The sequence below is a fragment of the Lycium ferocissimum genome, chromosome 4 (assembly GCF_029784015.1).
Source record: "Lycium ferocissimum isolate CSIRO_LF1 chromosome 4, AGI_CSIRO_Lferr_CH_V1, whole genome shotgun sequence".
Classification (NCBI taxonomy): Eukaryota; Viridiplantae; Streptophyta; class Magnoliopsida; order Solanales; family Solanaceae; genus Lycium; species Lycium ferocissimum.
The window spans coordinates 40,064,968-40,080,981 of record NC_081345.1 but is presented as its reverse complement, the minus strand read 5'-3'; the positions used below and the strand labels follow the sequence as shown (position 1 = coordinate 40,080,981).

General features: G+C 33.9%; 2 protein-coding genes across 2 annotated transcripts; one reads left to right on the top strand and one right to left on the bottom strand.

The window, feature by feature from the left end:
- Positions 1-1,898: 1,898 nt before the first annotated feature.
- LOC132052895 (uncharacterized) lies at positions 1,899-6,965 on the top strand. The gene is made up of 9 exons (XM_059444605.1): positions 1,899-2,126; positions 2,242-2,446; positions 3,010-3,100; positions 3,839-3,984; positions 4,397-4,640; positions 4,781-4,885; positions 4,980-5,162; positions 5,298-5,499; positions 6,127-6,965. The coding sequence occupies exons 1-9, from the start codon at positions 1,976-1,978 to the stop codon at positions 6,627-6,629; spliced, it is 1,830 nt and encodes a 609-aa protein (XP_059300588.1). The 5' UTR covers positions 1,899-1,975; the 3' UTR covers positions 6,630-6,965.
- A 2,172-nt stretch (positions 6,966-9,137) lies between these two features.
- On the bottom strand, positions 9,138-11,776 carry LOC132052894 (transcription factor DIVARICATA-like). The gene is made up of 2 exons (XM_059444603.1): positions 10,446-11,776; positions 9,138-9,949 (listed from the first exon to the last, which is right to left on the bottom strand). The coding sequence occupies exons 1-2, from the start codon at positions 10,856-10,858 to the stop codon at positions 9,469-9,471; spliced, it is 894 nt and encodes a 297-aa protein (XP_059300586.1). The 5' UTR covers positions 10,859-11,776; the 3' UTR covers positions 9,138-9,468.
- Positions 11,777-16,014: the final 4,238 nt, after the last annotated feature.

Here is a 16,014-nt window from a genome sequence, read left to right as displayed (position 1 = left end):
TATTAAGCCAGATAATCATAGAATTGGAGCAGATTACACATGCTTTCGCCAATTCCAAGAATAGATCTCACCAGTCCAGATAATTAAAGAATTGGAGCAGATTATATTGTTATTTTTGCGTTTGCTATTGGAGCAGATTATATTGCTCTTTTTGCGTTTGCTATTGATCATATATAACGACTTCGTTTTTCTTTTCCACGAAGTTGCTCGTTAGTTATTACATTAATCAACGAACTTGGTAGAGTCTATTTTAAATTTATCCGACGATGTAAAAGAAATTTTACAAATCAACTACTTGAAAGTTAAATATACTCAAAAATTTATCCTACTTTAATGGGTGTAACATAAGAATATTATTTTCAGGTGAAGGTTCACTACAAGAAAGTATAGAAATGGCAACAAAAAATATAATATTTGGCAACAACTTAATTTTATTGTTGGCAAATGAACTTTTTTGTTGCCAAAGATTTTAATTTTGTTGCTATAGTATTGATTACTGTTGCAAAAAGTATTTTTGGCAACAACAAAAAAAGTTGTTGCGCGTTGTTGCAATAACAGTCGTTGGGAAAAAAGTCTATGCAACAAAAAAAAAAAATTGTTGCTAAAAGTACTTTTTGCAACAATAATTAATCTATGGCAATAAAAAAAAAATTTGTTACCAAATATGTTTTTTCTTGTAGTGGTTATTCCACTTCTTCTAATACAAGTTTTATTTTGTTGTTTATTAAATAAAAGACAGGTTTGAAGACATCTCTTCCTTTTCATTCAGATTTGTTGAATTTCTTTTGACTTTTTATGTTAAATCAGAAATTAATTTAATTGTAACGAGTCAGAAATTGGAATACACGAAAGAGATTAGCCCATAAGCAAAAAATTGATGAATATGAATATTAAACAAAAAAAATAATGAAGTAAGAATCTTTAGTAAAGGTTTTCATTTGCCTTCTGAAACGCAAAGATTTTGTAATAACCAAACTTGTGAATACTTTTCTTTTGTTCATATGGAGGGAGGGGATACGGATTAAAATTAAATAGTTGCAGACTTGCAGCCATCCCAAGACATAAAAGTTATATTGGGAAGAAATATACTGACAATGTAGTGTTTACATTATACAAAACACATTCAGTCGTAAAAAAATTAAATAAATTGAGAATATATATCACTTAATCATAATTACTAACTATACGTTTTCAAGCAAAATAAATCTGGTTTTACATTTACTTAGTGTAAACACTAATCGAATAACTTTTAAACAACTACATCCCATATATCCCTCTAAAATTCGTTAATTATGGAACAGGATTGAAGATCGTATGGCCAATAAATATTACTCCGTTAATATAGGTTTAGTAATTAGGACTAGTGTATAAATAGAAAAAAAATTACATTTACACAAGTGGTAGAAGTAATAAATGTAGGCTGTTCACATCATATGCTGCCAAAACTAAATAGTACTCCCTCCGTTCACTTTTACTTATCCAAGATTTCAAAAATAGATTTTCACTTTTACTTGTAACTTTTAGCATATCAAGATAAGACAATTTCTTTTTTCCTATTTTACCTATAGTATTAAATACTCATTTCAAATCATTTTATAAATCTAATAAAAATATGCACCAATTACTATAGGTATATTAGTAAATTATGCACTTTATTTATTAATTTTTAAGGGGCGTGCATCGTTAAAAGTGAACAAGTAAAAGTGAAAGGATGGAGTACAAATTTAATTTTCACATGAGTGCAATTCGCTGAACCTAAACTTCTCTATCCAATAACACAGCATACAAGTGTATGAGCCACGTCAACCGCAACATCAGTCGACTATTAGCTGGACCCACTTTCCCACTATGTCTTCATCTTTCCACGAAAGTATAAGTATAAATAGAAACCTTCGCTCATGTCTTATTCCTCAATTTTTTCTTCCTCATTTCCCATTAAGATCTCCTTCTTCTTTTTCTTGAATTAATTGAAGCTATGGATTGTATTTACAAAGATCCAAATGCACCAATTGAAGAAAGAGTTAAAGACCTCCTTTCTAAAATGACACTTCAAGAAAAGATCGGTCAAATGACTCAGATCGAAAGAGCTGTTGCTAATCCTTCTGCTATTAGAGATCGTTGCATTGGTATTTATATTAAACTCCATCAACCCCTTTTTCTCTTTTTTTTTTTTTTTTTTTTTTTTACTTCCTATTATTTACGGGTTTTGATTTTCTTGAACTTGTTTTGAAATTTTTGTAGGGAGTGTTTTGAGTGGAGGTGGAAGTAGACCATTTGAGAATGCAGAGTCAGCTGATTGGGCTAAGATGATTGATGGATTTCAAAAGGGTGCGGTTGAGTCCAGGCTTGGAATCCCCATTTTCTATGGGACTGATGCTATTCATGGCAATAATAATGTATGGGGTGCCACTATTTTTCCTCACAACATTGGCCTTGGAGCCACCAGGTTAGTTACTAGTATAATATACACTTGTATGCATAGTATAGGAAGTGGATATCTGTGCAAAAAAATGAGTTAGTGAAAACTACGAAAGATCATGGTTCAAATTGCAATAGAGATAGAAAAAATTGTTAGGTGATTGAGTTTGCCTAAGTCTTGATGGATAGAGTCAACTGATACCTAAGGGGCGGAGGTAGAAGCCCAACTATGGATTCTATTGAATTCAATGTTCAGATAGTGTTGTGTTGTTTTAACAAATTCATTAAATATGTACACATCTTAAATTTAGATACCAGTTATTAACACTTGTAGTCGTTCTAAAATCTAGACCTATAAAGTTGAAATTCTATCATCTCCTCTATTGATACCTATGTTGTAAAGGTACTACCTTTACAAAAATACAATGATTGGGTAGCAAGTATCTTCAGCTCGAACTTCATATCAATTATATTATAAGTTGTAAGCACAGACTTGCTTTTGCGAAGCTGTACTAATGAAAAAAGTAGTGTGTTGACTAGGGTTTGGCGTTTTAGAAAGGCTGATGCTAAAGGGTATATATATTTTTGTAGAGATGCTGATTTAGTAAGAAGGATAGGAGAGGTGACAGCTCTTGAAACCAGGGCGTGTGGAGCTCCCTATGCTTTTGCTCCTTGTGTTGCTGTAAGTAAAAAATAATCTTCCTTTTACAACTTTGTGTTTTAACTTTATGTTCGCTAAACTTGATGCTCGTAGGTATAAATTTGGCTGGACTAAGAACCCGTTTGAGTAACAAAATATTATCCCAATTCCTATCAATGAAGTAGAGATCTTGAGAAAAAAATTCCGCCATCTTGTCATAAAAGCAAAGCTAGCATAATTTATTTCCTGTCTAAACATTTATGCCTACTGATGTGTATTTTTAAGTTATTTTAAACTTGAAAGTGTCTATCTGATGTTGTTCATGAAGAAAACTGACACTGCAGTCTCCAGGGCAGTGTCTCTGCTATCAAGATTCTGCTTGAATAGTTTCCTGGACTGTTATATAGGCAATTTAAGAAACTAAGTTCTTAGATATTTGTTTCAATCCTCTCTTTCTCTTGTATTTGGTTTCAGTTCCATAGGAACATAATCCATATCAGTTCACTTTGCCACAATAAAGTTTGAAAACATGAAATGCAAATGATTTTCGTTCTTCCACTATTGTTATGCTGGAAGAGAAAAGAGAATAGTCTTGTATGAAAGAGGAATTTATCTTGATATTGATGTATACCAAAAATGTTGGGCTTTAGACTTGAAGCCTTGTTATTGCCAGATTAAGCTGATTTGTAATATAAAAGGAAATTCTAGTTTCTACGTCCAATTTCTTCCATATGGAAGTTAACCATTTCATAAGAATATGCTTCAACTGAATCATGCTAGGTTGCCAAAGACCCTAGATGGGGAAGATTTTACGAGAGTTACAGTGAAGATACTGAAGTTGTCAGAAAGATGACCTCCCTTGTCACCGGCTTGCAAGGTCAGCCACCAGAAGGACATCCATATGGCTACCCTTATGTTGCTGGAAGGTAACGAATTAAATTAATTAACCATTCAGAACTTCTTTCATCTTGAAAAATTAGAGTCAGAATTATACACACCTCTCAGAATATGTTTTATCGGACACAATTGGAAGTTCTTTTATTGCAATTTTTGTTAACAAACTAGCAGAATAATTTACATCAAACTGTAATAAAAGAAAGCTAGTTGTAAACAAATCTTTTCATTAGCATAATTTGTAACAAATGCAAAATAGATGATTGAGTTTTCTTCGTGATATGTTGTCGCTTTTCTTATTTTGGTAATTAAGTAGTTATGATATCCTGAAATAACAAGTACCTCAAAGATTACCTTTTTTGGAGATTTGCCAGCTTTCTGTCTTTCTCTATAATTTGTGTTAGCTCAAATGCATAAATATTCATACTAGTTTCTTGATTCCAGAAATTATGTCATGGCAAGTGCAAAGCATTTTGTTGGTGATGGAGCAACTGATAATGGTACGAATGAAGGAAATACAATAGCATCGCATGATGAAATGTTTAACATTCACCTGGCGCCATATATAGACTGTATCGCCCAAGGAGTTTGCACTGTTATGGCATCCTACTCCAGCTGGAATGGAGACAAAATGCACTCTCATAAATATCTTTTAACAGAGGTGCTGAAAGATAAGCTTGGATTCAAGGTAAACAGCCCGGGAAAAAAGAACTAGATATATATTTGGATTAAGGCTGATAATTAACATGTGTAGTCCTTTTCTTCTTATTCCTTTGTCCTCTTTGCTACTATACTTTATTTCAATATTAAAGCTATATTCTGGTGCAGGGTCTCTTGATTACAGACTGGGAAGCGCTTGAACGGCTTACCGACCCTCATGATTCTGATTATCGTGAATCAATCAAGTCAACCATCAATGCTGGAATTGATATGGTAGTGTTTAAACCTTGTGTTGGAAGCCACAAAAGTAGCAGCTTTTTTTATACCTAATTCACACTATCTGTTTGCATTTTGTGAATATTTGCAGGTGATGGTGCCATTCAGATATGAATTATTTTTGGAGGAGCTGCTATCATTGGTAGAATCAGGGGAAATACCGATGAGCAGGGTAGATGATGCTGTTGAAAGAATCTTGAGAGTCAAATTTGTTGCTGGATTATTTGAACATCCATTTGCAGATAGATCATTAATAGATTTGGTTGGTTGCAAGGTATTCTTACTTCTTTTTATCGCCTATTGGGATTATTTACACACTTTATATTGTCTTTGCATTAGAACAATAGTGGCTGGATTTTACCATCTTGGATCTAATTTAACTCTGGGTTACTTTGTCACATTGTTTAAGGCACATAGAGAGGTAGCACGTGAAGCCGTTCGCAAATCCTTAGTTTTGTTGAAAAATGGGAAAGATCCAAAGAAATCATTCCTTCCTCTAGATAAGACCGCCAAAAAGATCCTCGTCGCTGGAACTCATGCTGATGATCTTGGGTACCAGTGTGGAGGATGGACAGCTACATGGACAGGACTCAGTGGCAGAATCACAGTTGGTAAGTAGTTTCTGGTCATAAGTGTATCCCTAACATGATTATAGACAATACATTATCAATAGAGTTCAGTGACCATATAATATAAATCAAAGTCCAAAGTCCCATTTCTCACTTGGTATCTCAAATTGATAAGGGAATCTTTAGTCTTCACCCTAAACCTCAGGAGAAAATATTTCATCGAGTATCTTCTTGTATCTGGCATATTAAAACGGGATTTTCTTAATTTCTGGCACGTAGGCCAAATTAATTATGGGTACTAGCCAAAATATGCAATACATACACACTGATTATGCATATTATACTTAAAATACAAGACATATACATTTGTCGGCTATTATTGTTTTGGCGGTCCAAAAAGGTAATTATCCCTATTAAAAAACATCTAAAAATATGTTGATTCAGCCATCCTCTCACTATTTTCAACCTGCTGCACTTCCATTGCCCCTTGTTTGCAAAATGCTGCTCAGAGTTATTTGTGATTTTCCCACTTAGCACAAAAAGGAACAAGAGAAATTAATAGTGATCTTCTCCTGGGTGAGTTGGTTAAGAATAATGCCAATTCAGGTCTGTGGATCGAGAATCTTACGGACTATAATTTGCAATTATTTTATGATCCATTTTTCATAGGCACAACCATATTGGAAGCATTACGGGAAGTGATTGGAGACAAAACTGAGATAGTATTTGAGCCAAATCCTACGGCAGAAACTTTTGCTAATCTAGACTTCGCTTTTGCTATCGTGGCGATTGGTGAGGGTCCGTATTGTGAAACTGGTGGTGATGATCCAGAGCTAAAAATTCCATTTAATGGAACAGAAATTGCAACCTTTGTTGCTGTCAGAGTTCCCACAGTGACGATTCTCATTTCTGGAAGACCTATGGTTATAGAACCACCTCTCCTGGAAAAAGTAGATGCGTTTGTTGCAGCTTGGTTGCCTGGAACTGAAGGAGCGGGAATCACAGATGTCCTTTTTGGAGATTATCCATTTCAAGGGAAACTACCTGTGACATGGTTTAAAACTGTGGATCAATTGCCAATGCATGCTCACGGGAATTCCAATCCTTTATTTCCTTTCGGATTTGGACTGACAACCGAAACAAGCAAAAACGAGAGTCACTTAAATGCTTAAATGGGACGTTCATGGATTAAACATCACCATATCAGCCAGTAATTCTTTGATTGAGGTCCTCGAGGAGAACTTCGACTGTATTCTTGCTCCTGAATGGAGTCATATATTACTGTTGTATGTCAAATAACTAAAACAGAAGCTAGTAGCTGTATCTTCATGTATGATGTTCAATCAAGTTCTGATTTGCCTTTTTCCTATTAACAATAAACTAGTGTTTTATAGCCTTGCACAGTTAAGTCTTACAGGGCTTATATTCTTTTTCATTTAAAAAAATTGTCTGGTAATTTGTACGCTTTTCACTAGAAAATACATATGCAGCACTATGTTTTCTTTTCCTATAGATTCTTTTTCTCTGATGCCGACAAAGCTTTGGTTCGAAATGTTAAAAGAGCAGCCTGAGATATGTGATCTAAACTCATGTCACTAGTTCAAACCATGTCGCAGACAGCCTAGTTTTAAGTGGAGAAGGGTAGAAGCACAGATTCATTACTCACCAAGTTTCAAAGTGTCAGCTGTGGTACAGATTTCCTAGTTATAAAAAGTAGGGATCTTTACACAAATAGCTGGCCGGATTTACTGTTTACTTTTTCTAGCCGTATACTTAGATTATACATTCGTTATGCACGTATTATACATGGATTATACATCCGCCGACTATTGTTAGTTTAAACGGTTGAGTGGGCGGGAGGCTATTTAGGTTAATTATTCTTAAAGAATTGTTTCTTTTTTCTCTAATAAGGAAGAAAAGCCCCCCACATGAGATCATTCACAGATCTCTCTGGTCCACTGAGAGATCCCAGCTAACTTTTTTTCCACCATATCAGTAATTGCAGCATCATTTGGTAAATGTAAACAAGGTCCTCTGCTTGATCCATTGGAATATCTTCCAAGAACAAGAATCAGAATATTGTAATCGGAATGTATTTTTCAGGAAAATAAATAAGGGAAACAACTTTTGTATGCCGAAAGTGTTAATTGTTGGACTTTCATGTGTGGCTGTAGTTGGTGAAGGAGGAGATGAAAATTCGAATAAATTTGACTTAGTGGCTTACCCTTCTGCAACTTGCAGATTATTATGCTCTTCTCTTTTTCACAAAAGAATGTTACTTTTTGTCATTTCCTGTAGTATGCAACTGTTTTAGTAAACCACTTAAGCATAATGCTCTTGATGAGTCTGAAATTGAATATACCAAGAAAACTAGATGCTATTGGTCTGTCTAAAAGTACACACATGCTTCACTTGGAAACACTTATCCGTTCTCAGTGTTTACATCGAACCAAACAATTTAACTATAAGAGTTACTAGTTCGGATGGTTACAATCATGCAGAGCTGGATTATTTCAAAGCACACTGATATCGTCAACTAGTTAGGCATAAAAATAAAATAGTGTGATTGAGTGATCTAATGGAAGAATGACCTTTGTCTCCATAGAAGAGGCCATGGTTTAGCACCAAATTAGAGAACAGTGAAATCTTTGTTTTTTTTCACTTCCTTGTTTTTTTATGCTTTAAAGAAAAAAAAGTTGGTATGATGTGGTATATTAAATTACAAAGCAATCATATAGAGTATTGATTAGAAAATAGTACAGCACTCGTGCAATAGTCATACCTAAATTGACTAAAACTTTTGAAGTGAATGAGTCTAAAAGAGAAAGTCCCTGCAATTGATTACCAAAACACCAAAAGAAAGAAAAACAAGTACATTTTTTAGTATGAGAAATCTGCCATGAATCTTACTTTTATACTCTTAGATCATGTTAGTTTAGTCATTAATCAATGTTCCTGCAAGTTATATCTTTATTTTTCAAAAGGATCTCTTGAAAAAGATCTACAAAAAGGACACATAATCTTCAGGGAAGAGGGGAGGGGGGGGGGGTGTTTGGGTGTTGTATGGGAAGGTTTGAAGAATAGGATGCTTGAGTAAGTGGAATGTAGACTCAGCTTCGCCTAGAAAGCTTCTAAGTCAAGCGCGGTTAACTAAACTTGTCCTTGCGAATAGAAGCAAATTCAAAATTTAAACTTGATATGTTTAATCTTTATTTTCTCATCAACTTAACAAATTGCAGAAATTATGAGTTCAAGATTAAATTAATTAAAATTTTGTTGATTTTTCACGTATATAGTTAAGCTTCTTGTCAATAATGTAGGGCTCAACTGACCCCATGGAACCCATATTGCATCAAAAACACTCTTTAACTGTTAAATGAGTGCTTAGTGACAAGGCCAATTTGCACTCACCATCCAATTGCAGTGCTTCTTTGTTCAGTCTAATTGGCTTATTGGCTTAGACTATGCAAAAAGCAGGTACCCTTTCTCCTTAGAACATGTATCTTCTGAAAATATTGTGTACTTCTCTGCTTATGTTTGCATCCAAAAGGATTGGCCAAAATGTTCTAGGAATATCCAGGGTCACCACTATCAATATTCAAGACTCAAATGCCATAAGTTTGAGTAAAATAGCTTGTAATACTCCATGATCTTCATGAAATGCACATAACGACATAATGTAACAGTGACAATTCAGATCATTTTCCTTGCATCTCTTGTAATTCTATTATTCCCTCAAAAGGATTTTACAGGTTTCCGTTCGTTCCTCTATGCTCATGTTATATGAACTCCACTTGTACTATGGTTTTTAAGTACAGACTACAGAGAGTAAGGATTTTTTAGACTTCCTAAAAGGACACACTAACTCATGGCTGACTTGAAGTGCCAATCAACATATTCACAATACAAGAGAGACGGATAAAAGCAGAAACAAAAGCTAACATGCCGAATTTAAAATAAGCTTTTTCTTCAGGCACTGATCAAAGTTCTGATATTTCGAATATGCCTATGTCATGCATGGTGATACTGATGTGCCGATTGAAGCTGAAAATTCATACTTTGAGATCCAAAGTAAGGTTCATGCATAATTTGGCTTTGCATTTTAGGGTTCCCATAGGAGTTTCCTCCATAAAGAGGAGACATGAACAAACTTCCTTGTGCTGAATTGAAGCCCATATTGGCCTGACTCCACTGAAATGGCATTTTGTGCATGGCATTGGCAGCCGATTTTGGCTGCTGGGAAATCACAGTGGATTGATCTGGTGAAGTTGGTTTTTGGTAATCTGGTGAAGGCGTTTGATTATCGTTGAGATTTATAGTTGTAATGTCATGAATACTCGCCCGTCTTTTATCCTTGCCACCAGAAAGTTGTCTGATAAAATACTTCTGAGCATGGCTAGCCACTTGAGTTGGAGTTCTAGTAACAACAAAGTTGCGCGAGATGTTCCTCCAATCGCCCTTTCCATACTTTTTAAGCCCCATTAGAAACAACCTGCACAAGAATCAAGCAAACTCCCTTGTCAATAACGAATTTAATCATATAAACATCAATGAACATGAAGAATCTTTATAGATTAACAGATCAAAACCAGGTCTAAGAGTACATGTCAGCTTTCTGGGCACTCAAACAGACAGAAGCGACCAGAAACTTAATAAGCTCTTTGAAATATGGGTCCAAAACTGAATATTTGTACTACTTTTCAGAGCTTTTTACACATGTATGATGAAAGTGATGGGTTCAATTGAATCCGCTCCTAACACTCTAGGTCTAGGTCCGCCTCTGATTTGTCAACTTGTCACATTTGTTTATTAGCTGGCACTTCATTATTCCACTGCCTAACATGTTATGCCAAGTTGTTTGGTGCACTAAGTGATATAGGGATACAAAAATCAAGAGAAAATATAGGGTGGTCCATACAAAAAGTAGCCAAACATGCATTAAAAAAAGGAAAAAAGCACTATTATGAAGAAATTAGAATCAAACTCACTTGTGTTCTTCCTCTGTCCATGGAATACCCTTCTTTCTTTCTTGTTCTGGAGGCCTATTAGACAAAGGCCTTTTGCCACCAACAACATAAGACTGTTTGTATCCATCAAAACTATGGCTATTACCCCATTCTAATGTAAAAGGTGAAGTACTATAACCAGGAATAGTAATTAGTCCAGCTTCTATTCTGCTCACATCTTCTTCTAATTCTTTATATTGCCTAATCACATCAACAACTGTTTTCCCTGGTACCATTGCTGCAACTCTTTGCCATCTATCTGGTGTATCTTTATCAAACAAAGCTAAAGCATTCTCAAATGCCTTGTTTTCAGCTGGGGTCCACTCTGTGTTCTTTCCCTCATCAAGAAACCAGCTTGGATTTGAAAGATAAGGAGCTGGTGATAGTATCTCCATCACCCTCAAACTCAAAAAGATCAAATTTTTAACAGAGGGAAAAAAGTTTACTAGCAAAAAGCTACAAGAAAGATAATTCAAGACAGCATTTTTATGTTAAATATTTGAACTTGATGAAGTTGGAGAGGAACAAGAGGAAGTATGGGGGAAAACCCAAGTAGGAAATGCAGAGAGATGGGTATTTTACAATGGAAAAATATCAATGTTAAATCAACAAGTCAGCATCTATAAAAGGAATCAGAATACTCTTTTAACCATAGCCACCTCCCCAACCTGAGGAATCTTGAAAAGACTCAACCTTTTATAATTGTCAAAAGAAAAATCCTAGATGTTGTGATAATCTTAAAATAAAAAGGGGTTAACTAAAACAGACAAAGATTATCTTACGCCAAGTTAAATCCAAGAAAATATTCTCATTAAGATCTGAACCCACTGAAACTTTACATAAACAGTGAAAGCAAGAAAGTACTAGGCTTATTAACCATGAAATAAGAAGAAATGAGAACTTTCCAGAATTAAAGCTCACTAGCTAGAGAGAAACAAGGTGACACTGAAAAGCTGGAAATTTTGTGAAACCCAAGTGAGTAAATAGTAAGTACAAAGACTCTGAATTTGAGAATTCCTGGGGCTATGTAAGGGGAAGAAAGAAAAGGAAAAAAGCTGAGAAAATTTGTGTCTGCTTTCTTCCTTTACCCTTTATGACTGAACAACAAAGAGAAAAGGAGAGAGAGAGAGAGAGAGAAAGATGGTAAGAACAGGACCAACAAGAAATAGTAAGTATAAACAAGAAAAGCTATAGAAAAATTAATTTAAATTTGCTTTCCCAAAAAAAAAAATTATTGGAGTTTGGAGGAGAGAAGAAACAGAGAGAGAATAGGGAAAAGCTGAAGGTGGTGGATTATGATTGGATAGGAATGGTGCTTGTGGATACTGCAACTTATGAAAAAGTTTTCTCACTCCTTCAACCTCTCTTTTTATATTCAAAATTAGAAAAAAAAAAAAAAATTAATAGGAAAAGTTATAAAATAAGAAAAAAGTATTAAAATAGGAAAATATATATTCTGTATTCTAAGCTCCCTCCATCTCAATTTTCATTAAGTAATTTGATTGGACATAAAATGCAAGGATAAAGAAAATCTTTAAAACGTGTTATCTAAAAAAATAGTTACATATACTTGCGTGATTAAAATTCTTCTCATTAACAATAAAAATAAAATGTTCAAACTTAACAACAACAACATACCCAGTGAAATCCCACAAAGTATGGTCTGAGAGGATAGAGTGTGCACAGATCTTATTTTTATATTGGAAGGTAGAAAAAGACATTTTACGGTAGCTATTTCTCGCATAGGGACGAATAGCTCAAAGAAAGATAAAACTATGAAAAAAAGGAGCAGTGCCTGCTACATATGAATTCGACAATCCAAGTACAAAAAACAACAGATAGTAACAGAAATCGAAAAATAAGAAAGTATAAGAGCAATACTACGATTACTAGTATAAGCGGATAAGTAGAACAACGCGCAACTACCTATTAATCTTCTACAATAATTCGTGTCCTATATAACCTCCTATCTAAAGTCATGTCATCTTATAAAAAGTTCAAATTTTAAATTACTTCTAAATAAGACATGTATTATTTTTTCTAGGACAAGCTAAAAAAGATACATCGCATAAACGGCGATAAAAAAATTAATTTATACTACATGAAATGAAACATGGTTTGGCTCCTCATTATGATTCCCGGAAGTTCACCTAAACAGAAACTTGTATTGGTGAATGGGCCCCAAATACATATAGGCAAGTGGCAACCCACTAAGTAGGCGTTGGATAATAGTTGGGCCAAATGAAAAAAATAAATATTTGCGTCGAATTGAAAGTTTATCTTCATGTTTGAAAAAAGATATTTAAAAGTGGAATTATATTTGAAACAGAATTTGACTTGAAAAAGAATAACTTTTTACTAAACGAGCACCATTATTTCACCTAAAACTACTGATTGCAAAATTTTATTTGTAAGTAATGACTTCAGTATTTTGCAAGAGAAGTCAGTTAATATGCTTGATTTTGTTGATTATGATTTGGTAGTGACATTTGTGTAATTTGCAGGAAAAAGGAATTCATTCGATGACTCATGTTGCTATCAACAGGTGGAATGTCCCAACCAATCACCTTTCAGAATCCATGATAAGGTCAGTGATTGACCTCCTAACTAGGATTAATGTTTTGACTCATTTTCTCAACTGAGGTTTATAAGACCGTTCATTAAGTTCAATAAACTCAATTTAATTAAACACTAATAATTGCCAATGTGTTCTTTGTCTCAACTTGTGGATGCAACTTAATTGATTGAAACTTCATACTATACCCAGTGGCGGAGCCAGAATTTTCATAAAGGGTTCAAAATATGTAGAAGTGAACATACAAAGAAGTTAAAGGAGGTGTAACATCTACTAAATATACATAAAAATAATTTTAACTATACATAAACAGTGTAATTTTTTGCTAAAGGTGGTTCATCCTATACCTGGCTCCGCCCCTGACTATACCATGTTACTTCATAATCACCTGTACTTAAACACTAACGTGACTCATTAAGTTTTTTTTTTTTCCGAACTATTCTCAGAAAATGTTGCCTAGAAAAGAGGATATACTATTTTGACACATTCTCTAAAAATAAAAATAATAATACTCTTGTGACACTGCATTTCATCGACAGGTATGCAATAATTTCAACTTAAATTTTCACTAATAGTCATCTAACTTCATATTACAATGACCAATGAAAGACAAATGAATAAAAATCTTAGATGTCATCTACTCAAATGTATCTCCTATTTTATGCCATGAATACCATTTTCAGTGCAATTAAGTTGCATTTGTAATAGAGTGATTAGTCGGTTGGTATCTAAATAAGCACCCCAAAAATAGCCATTTCCAGTGGGAAAAGGGAAAATATTTGGCACCTGTTATTAGTATCAAACTACATTAACTCATCAGGATTAAATGGTAAAATGAGTTGAGAATATGTACTAATTAACTATTACTATGCAAATATTTATAGTATATCTATTAATTTGGTCTGTTGTGAGTAACCTTTTCTGGAAAGAAGTCCCTTTCACTGCAACTGTATTGTTTTACATTTAAATATTTAACTTAATATATTTTAATAGTTTCAAAAAATATCTATTTAAAATCAAATTTACCCTCTCTATTGAAGGTATTGTGCCTTTTACAGTTTACAAGTACAAAATTGTGGGACCACCAGGACCACAATAAAAATATCTCTCATTGGGTAGCTTTCCCATATCATTGTGAATTTGTTAATTTGCGAAAACTTGTAGATGGAATCGCGTGCGTTGGCTCCAATGGCGAAATTATATATAGGGGTACGAATTATGGCACATATAATTGTGACTCCACAAATGTGGGGACCAATTGTTGTTGAGCACCACTAGAATATCGAAACGTGGACATTTAAGTATCTTCCATCCTATTGGACTGCTAATCCCAACCACATATGATATAAACCCACTTCGAGCTTAGCAGCCAAAGGCATTATTAACGGATATGTTAGTCTGTGGCGGATCTAGCATGCTTAGGTGGGGGTTCCATTGGAACCCCAACTTTCAACGCTGAGCATAAATTTATGTGTAAAAATTTATTAAAATTGTAATAAATAATAGATATGAACTCATAATTTTTAAAATAGTACAGGTTTACACTAAGAATCTTAAGGTTGAAACCATAGAGTTTAAATCCTGAATCCGCCTCTGATATTAGAGATAAATTGAGATTTCTCCGCTCATTTTTTAATCGGATATCTCGAGTTTGAATTGCAGATGAAGATGGCTTTTAATAGAGTTGTACGCTTTTCAGTGAGTTTACTCTATACAATTCATGTCCATCATGTCGTGAGTTTCGAATACTAAATGATCAATTTAAAAAAAGAGAAAAGCCTAGTAAATAAACACACTGGTGTCTCTCTCCATTTTTTTGCATTGATGGTTTGTGATATATTAAAAGAATAATTGAATAAGAGAATATTAACATCATTGTCAAACGTGAATCTAAGAATTTAAATTTACAAGTACGGTAATCATTTCATTCATTATTTTTTTGACTAACGAATTTGAATTTTTTACTAAAATGTATTTATATTACTCTTTCCCGGTCCTTCTTATTTGTCCTTTAGACTCCCTCCGGATTAAAAAAACAGTCCACTTAGCCATTTACATACCCTTAAGAAACTAATTACTCCAAGAAAAAAAAAAGTGAATTGACTAAACTACTCCTAATTAAATAGGCATTGGGATTTGATCACATAACACTTAATAGGGGCAAATTTGAAATATAAAATTAATTGTTTCTTGATTTAATAAGTGGATATTTTTTTTACCCAAGAAAAAAATGCTAAGTGGATACTTTTTTTGATCTAGAGGGAGTATTTGTTACTTAAGAATATTAAGAAGGTATTAATTATTTGTTCAATTCCACCTTTATTATTTCAAGACAAGAAAAAATATAATCATTAATTCGTCATTAAGAAAGCAGCAAAGATAATTTAATCAGAAATCTCTTAGTATGAGTTATGATTTATACTGTTAAATATCTTTCATAATAGGTGTGACTTTAAATAACAAAATCTTTGGCGTATTAAACTGGTGTGAAAGACGATGAATAACTCCCCTAATCTGTCGGTTCTTTCAACAGTGTTACCACAAATTTTCAAGAGCCAATGACTGGTAAACGATTTTACTCCAGATAAGTAAAAAAGAGTTGCAAAATTTAGGGCCTGTAGTGGGTTTCATTATCATTACTATACAGAAGAAAGGAAAACAATAATGTTTTGGCCTTTCAACCAATACAACAGAGCGGTCCCCTTCTGAAGTGACCAACTGCTCCACTGTTTTCTTTGCTTTGTCCCTGTCCAAACACCCCCCCCCCCCCGGGGCCCAATTCACAAAATTATTGGGGAAAAAATGAAAGAGAAAAGCTCTTTTGTATAATTTCTAACGAAAAAAGCTCAAATATACCATTGAACTATTGAAAATGGTCACTTATGTCACTCGTCAATAGTTTGGCTCATTTATGTTATCGCCGTTACCAAAATGGCTCATCCATGCTATTTTTCATTAACGCTGTTTTTACAATAC

Bases quoted from the DNA above. Each gene is read 5' to 3' on its own strand.
- LOC132052895 (XM_059444605.1), top strand. From the start codon at position 1,976: ATGGATTGTATTTACAAAGATCCAAATGCACCAATTGAAGAAAGAGTT. The intron at 2,127-2,241 runs GTATTTATATTA...AAATTTTTGTAG, and splicing joins TATTAGAGATCGTTGCATTG to GGAGTGTTTTGAGTGGAGGT. The intron at 3,985-4,396 runs GTAACGAATTAA...TCTTGATTCCAG, and splicing joins TACCCTTATGTTGCTGGAAG to AAATTATGTCATGGCAAGTG.
- LOC132052894 (XM_059444603.1), bottom strand. From the start codon at position 10,858: ATGGAGATACTATCACCAGCTCCTTATCTTTCAAATCCAAGCTGGTTT. The intron at 9,950-10,445 runs GTGAGTTTGATT...ATTCTTGTGCAG, and splicing joins TGGACAGAGGAAGAACACAA to GTTGTTTCTAATGGGGCTTA.